General features: G+C 41.2%; 1 protein-coding gene across 1 annotated transcript; it reads right to left on the bottom strand.

The window, feature by feature from the left end:
* Positions 1–1,065: 1,065 nt before the first annotated feature.
* Positions 1,066–7,734, bottom strand: LOC143789456 (uncharacterized). The gene is made up of 6 exons (XM_077279018.1): positions 7,591–7,734; positions 7,285–7,461; positions 7,079–7,202; positions 6,898–6,995; positions 5,696–5,786; positions 1,066–3,556 (listed from the first exon to the last, which is right to left on the bottom strand). Exons 1-6 carry the CDS (start codon positions 7,666–7,668, stop codon positions 1,275–1,277), a joined length of 2,850 nt encoding a protein of 949 aa, XP_077135133.1. The 5' UTR covers positions 7,669–7,734; the 3' UTR covers positions 1,066–1,274.
* Between the last annotated feature and the right edge of the window lie 297 nt (positions 7,735–8,031).

Genomic DNA, 8,031 nt, shown 5'->3' with positions numbered 1-8,031 from the left:
TTTCTGACCTCGGACGGGACAGTACGTCTGAGGTCAGATACCGAGCTTTGATGCAGGGCTCCAGCGGTGAGCCCGCATCAAAGCCGGGACATGTCAGCTGTTTTGAACAGCTGACATGTGCCCGCAATAGCGGAGGGTGAAATCGCAATTCACCCGCCGCTATTAACTAGTTAAATGCCACTGTCAAACGCAGACAGCGGCATTTAACCGGCGCTTCCGGCCGGAAATGAGCGCATCGCTGACCCCCGTCACATGATCGGGGGTCAGCGATGCTTCTGAATAGTAACCATAGAGGTCCTTGAGACCTCTATAGTTACTGATCACCGGTAGCTGTGTCATAGCACACCTGCATTTCTGCTGCATAGCAGCGATCTGATGATCACTGCTATGTAGCAGAGACGATCGCGAGGTGCCAGCTTCTAGCCTCCTATGGAGGCTATTGAAGCATGGCAAAAGTAAAGAAAAAAAAAAAAAAAAAGTAAAAAAAATAAATAAAAAAGTTTAAATCACCTCCCTTTCGCCCCATTCAAATAAATCAATAAAAAATTAATCAAACCTACACATATTTGGCATCGCCACGTTCAGAATCGCCCGATCTATCAACACAAAAAAGCATTACGCTGATCGCTAAACAGGGTAGCGAGAAAAAAATTCGAAAACGCCAGAATTACAGTTTTTTGGTTGCCGCGACATTGCATTAAAATGCAATAACGGGCGATCAAAAGAACGTATCTGCACCGAAATGGTATCATTAAAAACGCCAGCTCGGCACACAAAACATTAGCCCTCACCCGACCCCAGATCATGAACAGTGGAGACGTTACAGGTATCGGAAAATGGCCAATTTTTTTCTTTTTTCTAGCAAAGTTTGGAATTTTTTTTCACCACATAGATAAAAAATAACCTAGTCATGTTAGGTGTCTATGAACTCGTAATGACCTGGAGAATCATAATGGCAGGTCAGTTTTAGCATTTAGTGAACATAGCAAAAAAGCCAAACAAAAAAAAGTGTGGGACTGCACTTTTTTTACAATTTCACCGCACTTGGAATTTTTTTCCCGTTTTCTAGTACACGACATGCTAAAACCAATGATGTTGTTCAAAAGTACAACTTGTTTCGCAAAAAATAAGCCCTGACATGGCCATATTGACGGAAAAATAAAAAAGTTATAGCTCTGGGAAGGAGGGGAGCGAAAAACAAACACGGAAAACCGGAAAATCCCAAGGTCATGAAGGGCTTAAAGAGATGAATTCAATGTAAAACATTTCCCACATTAGGAACAGGAAAAAGGCTTCTCCCCTGTGTGAATTCTTTGGTGCTTAACCAAATTTGATTTGTGTTTAAAACATTTCCCACATTCTAAACAGGAAAAAGGCTTCTCACCTGTGTGAGTTCTGTGGTGCTTAACCAAAGCTGATTTCTGTTGAAAACATTTCCCACATTCTGAACAGGAAAAAGGCTTCACTCCTGTGTGTAATCTCTGGTGGCTATCAAGATTCAATTTCCGATTAAAACATTTCCCACATTCTGAACATGAAAAAGGCTTCTCACCTGTGTGAGTTCTCTGGTGCTTAACCAAATCTGATTTGTGTTTAAAACATTTCCCACATTCTAAACAGGAAAAAGGCTTCACTCCTGAGTGAGTTCTCTGGTGCGTAACCAAATTTGATTTGTGCTTAAAACATTTCCCACATTCTGAACAGGAAAAAGGCTTCTCTCCTGTGTGGGTTTTCTTGTGTGCAACCAAAGATGATTTCTGATTAAAACATTTCCCACATTCTGAACATGAAAAAGGCTTCTCACCTGTGTGAGTTCTGTGGTGCTTAACCAAATCTGATTTGTGTTTAAAACATTTCCCACATTCTAAACAGGAAAAAGGCTTCACTCCTGAGTGAGTTCTCTGGTGCGTAACCAAATCTGATTTGTAGTTAAAACATTTCCCACATTCTAAACAGGAAAAAGGCTTCACTCCTGTGTGAGTTCTCTGGTGCGAAACCAAAGCAGATTTCTCTTTAAAACATTTCCCACATTCTGAACATGAAAAAGGCTTCTCACCTGTGTGAGTTCTGTGGTGCTTAACCAAAGCGGATTTCTGTTGAAAACATTTCCCACATTCTGAACAGGAAAAAGGCTTCACTCCTGTGTGGGTTTTCTTGTGTGCAACCAAAGATGATTTGTGGTTAAAACATTTCCCACATTCTGAACATGAAAAAGGCTTCTCACCTGTGTGAGTTCTCTGGTGCTTAACCAAATCTGATTTGTGGTTAAAACATTTCCCACACTCTGAACAGGAAAAAGGCTTCTCTCCTGTGTGTAATCTCTGGTGGCTATCAAGATTCACTTTCTGTTGAAAACATTTCCCACATTCTGAACAGGAAAAAGGCTTCTCACCTGTGTGAGTTCTCTGGTGTGTAACCAAAGCGGATTTCTGTTGAAAACATTTCCCACATTCTGAACAGGAAAAAGGCTTCTCTCCTGTGTGTAATCTCTGGTGGCTATCAAGATTCACTTTCCGATTAAAACATTTCCCACATTCTGAACAGGAAAAAGGCTTCTCACCTGTGTGAGTTCTCTGGTGTGTAACCAAAGCTGATTTCTGTTGAAAACATTTCCCACATTCTGAACAGGAAAAAGGCTTCTCACCTGTGTGAGTTCTCTGGTGTGTAACCAAAGCTGATTTCTGTTGAAAACATTTCCCACATTCTGAACAGGAAAAAGGCTTCACTCCTGTGTGTAATCTCTGGTGGCTATCAAGATTCACTTTCCGATTAAAACACTTCCCACATTCTGAACATGAAAAAGGCTTCTCCCCTGTGTGAGTTATTTGGTGCTTAACCAAATCTGATTTGTGGTTAAAACATTTCCCACATTCTGAACATGAAAAAGGCTTCTCACCTGTGTGAGTTCTCTGGTGCTTAACCAAATCTGATTTGTGGTTAAAACATTTCCCACACTCTGAACAGGAAAAAGGCTTCTCACCCGTGTGAGTTCTCTGGTGCGTAACCAAATTTGATTTGTGGTTAAAACATTTCCCACATACTGAACAGGAAAAAGGATTCTCTCCTGTGTGTAATCTCTGGTGGCTATCAAGATGCACTTTCCAATTAAAACATTTCCCACATTCTAAACATGAAAAAGGCTTCTCCCCTGTGTGAGTTCTTTGGTGTATAACAAGATTCCACTTCTGGTTAAAACATCTCCCACACTTGGAACAAGAAAATCTATTCTCTGCTGTGTGAATTTTTTGATGCTTAAGAAAAGATTCTTGGAGGGGAAAATGATTTCCATATTCTAAAAGTGAAAATGGTTTCTTTACTTCAGGACCAATTTGTTTTTTAATGCTTATTTTGTGACTTTGATTTTCCTTAGTAGTCGGTAATGAATCAGAAGACAGGACCTGTTTCAAAAGATCAGACGACAGATCTTTGCTGTGAAGGGATGATGGTATATCTGGAGTAATGGCATTCACTTCAATTGTATCCTGTGGGATCTCAAGATTATCTGATTTAAAAACTGAAGATGTCAGCTGCCCCTCTGATTGCCTGGTGCAGTCATCTGTTAAAAATAAAACCAATTAGTTTTCATTAAAAAAATCCTTGAATTTTACATATTTTAACATTTGTACGTAAACTATCCACAACATGACAAGTTATGTTGAATACGTAATTATTCACTAAGACAATGACAGCTCACAGTCTAATAGAAAACCTCATAGGATGAACCAGTAGAGCGTTGTGTTCAACTGATTGTCCATTCTGCCTCCGAAATATAGAGTAAAAAGTCACCAAACAATGTTATGTTGAGGAAAATTACACCAATAAACCTTCTACTCATCTCCCAAAAAAACAATTCCATACTCAGGTCCATCATCTGTCAGTGAAAAACAGGTTTCTACATTACAAGTGGCTCAAAGGCTCTTGAAAAGCACCATGGCTTCAATACACCAATCCAGCAATATCCGCTCTCCCAAAGTCAAATTTTCCCCTCGCTTCTGAGCCTTGCAGTGTGCCCAAACCATATTTAGCATCCATGTATAAAGCACGTGTAAAGCGCCATGGAATAAATGGCACTATAAAAATTAATAATGATAATAAATTGCTATAATGATAAGAATCCACTTAATTTACAATGTGTGTGTCTCCTGGAGCACAATCTGGGCACTGTGTGTGGGGTAATAAAATGGCATATTTGCAATTTTCAATCTCCAACATCCACTGCGTGCTAATTTCTGGAAAGTGGCTCTGGGGTCAACATAGTCACTACTACAATACATTAATCCCCTGAGGGTTAGAATTTCCAAAATGAAGTCAATTTATGGGGATTTCTACTGCTCTGGTTTTCTGCCATTTTCTCATATTAGGGCTTCTGCATATGGTATGTCCTATCTCCTCTGGGATCTGCTGCTGTGATGTCTGGTTCTGTTACCAGGCATGACCTTATTCTTTCTACAGGAGGCACTGGTAAAAAGAGGAGACATCAAAACCAGAAGCTCTGGGCGACGCAGGCTCTGCCCTGCCACAAAGATTAGGGTACCTGGGATTTGTAGTGCCATCCAATCTGGCAGTACGGATGTGTGTTGTCCAGCTCCCTGCTCCAGCCAGTTGGAAAGCACCACACCCTCCTAAAGCTCGAAGCATATTGCTGGAAGCTGTCAGATACAGCCTTCTCCTCTGGTTAATTCCTCTGTGCTCCTCTCCAGGCTTGTTTATTTGTTTCCTGTTGTGACCTCGGCTCGCTTACTGACTACTCTTGTGTCTTCTGATTTTGTATTTTCTCTGCTCTCCTGGTACTGACCCGGTTACCTGACTATTCTTGCTACATCTCACATCACATAACATAAGGTAACACCATGGCCAAAGCCTAGGGGTCTCTGTCTGGCTAAGATCAGACCCAAGTAGAAGGGTTAAAGTATGATGAACAAGGCAATCCCTGGGATCTGTAAAATGGAGTAGATAGCGCCAAGTCCTTTCATGGTGGACATCTTTTGAGCTTCCAGGTGACCACGAACAGTGCCCCCAATGCATTGTATCCGCAAACTATTTCTGCAAGATCTGCAGTCAAATAGCTAAATAGCTTCTTAACCCTGCTATGTGCCCAGATAGTAGTGTACAATTGTATATAGGGTACTGTCACATTCAAGAGAAATTGGAAAATAATTTGTAAGGTCCATTTGTTTCCTATTATCCTTTTTGAAGAATTCCAAAGTTATCACTTCAAAGTGACACATCAGGTTCGAAAAATTGGGTCCTGATTAGGAACAAAAAAGGACTGCAGGAAGTGGTTAAGTCAGAGGATTTGAGCAGTAACTACTGTAGTCAAAAACTGTGACTAAAGACAATAACACATTTACTGAAATAATCAAACTCAACAGTCTTCATCAGTAATAAATGAGTAACTAGTGGTGAAACCTCTGGGGTAATTAGAGTATGGGGCTCTTTCAAGCTAAACTATTATAAGGACCAATGGTAGATGTCACATCAGTTTCAAGAAGAAATATTAGACATTCAAATACTTTTTTTTATAACAGTTTAGAGCTGATGTGTCAAAGTTTGGATGGAGGAGAATGTTGAGGTCTAGAGGCAAAATGGTGATCACACGATGGTGATACAACCGGGCTATACAACCGATAAAGCAGCCATAGCTGGTGACTAAGAAGAATCTGTGACTTCTCTGCATTTAGTGGATACTACTCACCTGGGTAGTCATATGTAGGAATCTCCTCTTTACACCGCTCATCACCCCTCATATATGTCTCTGTAGTATTAATATAGGTCAGATCTTCACCCTGAAACAAATATTGTAAAAGTCACAGACAGATGAAAAGAAAAGATAGTCACATCTATGATCAGCTCTAATCCTGCCATTAGTTCCGCCATCAGAGCATTACAGCCCTTACTGGCGAATAGGGCCTGGCGAGCAGAGGGGACCCGCAGCAGGTCACCTCTTCTCTTTGGGCCCCAGAGGCTCAACTGATCATGCATCGTCAGACGCACGGCAAGTTAAAATCTGTTGCTTTGCGGGAGATCATAAGCTGGCAGCTGATGTCAGAGGGCACGTTGCCGACGTATAATGACACTCACATATGATGGTACACACCTCAGATGTATCAGGTGGAGGACACCGCTGGACCTCAGCCAGGTCAGGATAAACTTTTTTTTTTGTAAAGCTGCAGTATGACGCTGCATTATACTACTATGGGGGTGCATTATACTACTATGGGGGTGCATTATACTATGAAGTGCATCATACCACTATGGGAGGGCATTATACTATGAGGTGCATTATACTATGAAGTGCATTATACCACTATGGGAGGGCATTATACTATGAAATGCATTATACTACTATGGAGGTGCATTATACTACTATGGGGGTGCATTATACTATGAAGTGCATCATACCACTATGGGGGTGCATTATACTATGAGGTGCATTATACTATGAAGTGCATTATACCACTATGGGAGGGCATTATACTATGAGATGCATTATACTACTATGGGGGTGCATTATACTATTATGGGGGTGCATTATAGTACTATAGAGGTGCATTATATTCCTAAGGGGATGCATTATTCAACTATATATAACTATGGGATGCATTATACAGATGCAGAGTTTTTCTATGAGTGGGCAGTGGTACTGTGGAAGGTTCGAGAGTTGGAGACGGAGCTGGGGGGGTGGTGTAGCCTGGGCAGAGTCCCAAGTGGGCCCGAAAGTTTTGCCAGTATGGGACACCGAAATTCCTGGTGGCAGCCCTGCCTGCCATCTGCACCGTTCTCATTACACAAGTATAAAATATATAATACTGGTGAATAAAACAAGACCGAGCACAAGACCTTCACAGCCGTCTACACATCAGAGGGGAGATCTCATGACACCTTCTCTCCATCTACCTGATGATCCTGAGGAACATTGGGATCTTCTTGTTTATAGTCCTGTGGAAGAAGAGGATTGGGACATCTCTCTGGTGTTGTCCTCCTACTGGATAGAACTGGAGGAAGCACATACAGGGACTGAATTCATTCTTTACCTACAGATAATTATAGGCCGTATGTATTTAGTCCTGTCTATTACCTGGTGATGTGAGGGGCTGGGGAACCTCCATTATGATGTCCTTGTATACATCTTTGTGTCCTGCTAAATACTCCCACTCCTCCATGGAGAAATAGACGGCGACATCCTGACACCTTATAGGAACCTGACACACACAATGATACCGTTATCCCCTGAAACCTTCACAGTGTTACTGTATAATGTCCCAGCATTCCCAGCAGTGTCACCTGTCCAGTCAGCAGCTCAATCATCTTGTAGGTGAGTTCTAGGATCTTCTGGTCAATGATGTCCTCATGTATCAGGTGAGGTGGAGTCCCCGTGACTGGGCTTAGGGGTCTTCCCAATCCCTCAGACACAGGGTCCTGACAGCGTTCACTAGAGGTCTTCTTCACTACTGTGTAATCCTGGTTATGGAGAGACAAATTCATAAATCTCACTACAGACATTTCCAGAGTCCTCACCTCTCCAGTTCTGCCCATCTGTTATTCCCATAGATAAGAATGATGTAATGTGATGTCATCAGAGTCTCTCACCTCTCCAGTAAGCCGGAAGAGGATCTCTAGGGTGAGGTGTAATATTCTCTCCACCATCTTGTATCTGTCCATATCCATCCTTAATGGGTAAATCAGGAAAATTCTCTTATATAGAAGATCTTCGCTGAGAGGATCCGATATTGTAGAGACCTAATTCAGAAGATAAGCCGATGTAACATCATAGAATCCTGTGTAATAATACAATTACTGGAGATAATAAGGGAAACACATGAGTGATTATTTTACAGTATTTAGTTTTCTTTACATCTACTAATAAAACCTATATACACGGCTCAAAAAAATAAAGGGAACACTAAAATACCACATCCTAGATATCAATGAATGAAATATTTCAGTTGCAAATTTTTATGCGTTACATAGTGGAATGTGTTGAGAACAATAAAACATAAAAATTATCAATGTAAATCAAAATGAATATTC

The sequence above is a fragment of the Ranitomeya variabilis genome, unplaced genomic scaffold (assembly GCF_051348905.1).
Source record: "Ranitomeya variabilis isolate aRanVar5 unplaced genomic scaffold, aRanVar5.hap1 Scaffold_261, whole genome shotgun sequence".
NCBI lineage: Eukaryota > Metazoa > Chordata > Amphibia > Anura > Dendrobatidae > Ranitomeya > Ranitomeya variabilis.
This window is presented reverse-complemented; position numbering and strand designations above follow the sequence as displayed.

Excerpts from the sequence above, each read along its gene's own strand:
- LOC143789456 (XM_077279018.1), bottom strand. The coding sequence starts at position 7,668 with ATGGATATGGACAGATACAAGATGGTGGAGAGAATATTACACCTCACC. Across the intron at positions 7,203-7,284 it reads TTGAGCTGCTGACTGGACAG|GTTCCTATAAGGTGTCAGGA; the intron begins GTGACACTGCTG and ends TGTGTGTGTCAG. Across the intron at positions 6,996-7,078 it reads CCAGCCCCTCACATCACCAG|TTCTATCCAGTAGGAGGACA; the intron begins GTAATAGACAGG and ends TGCTTCCTCCAG.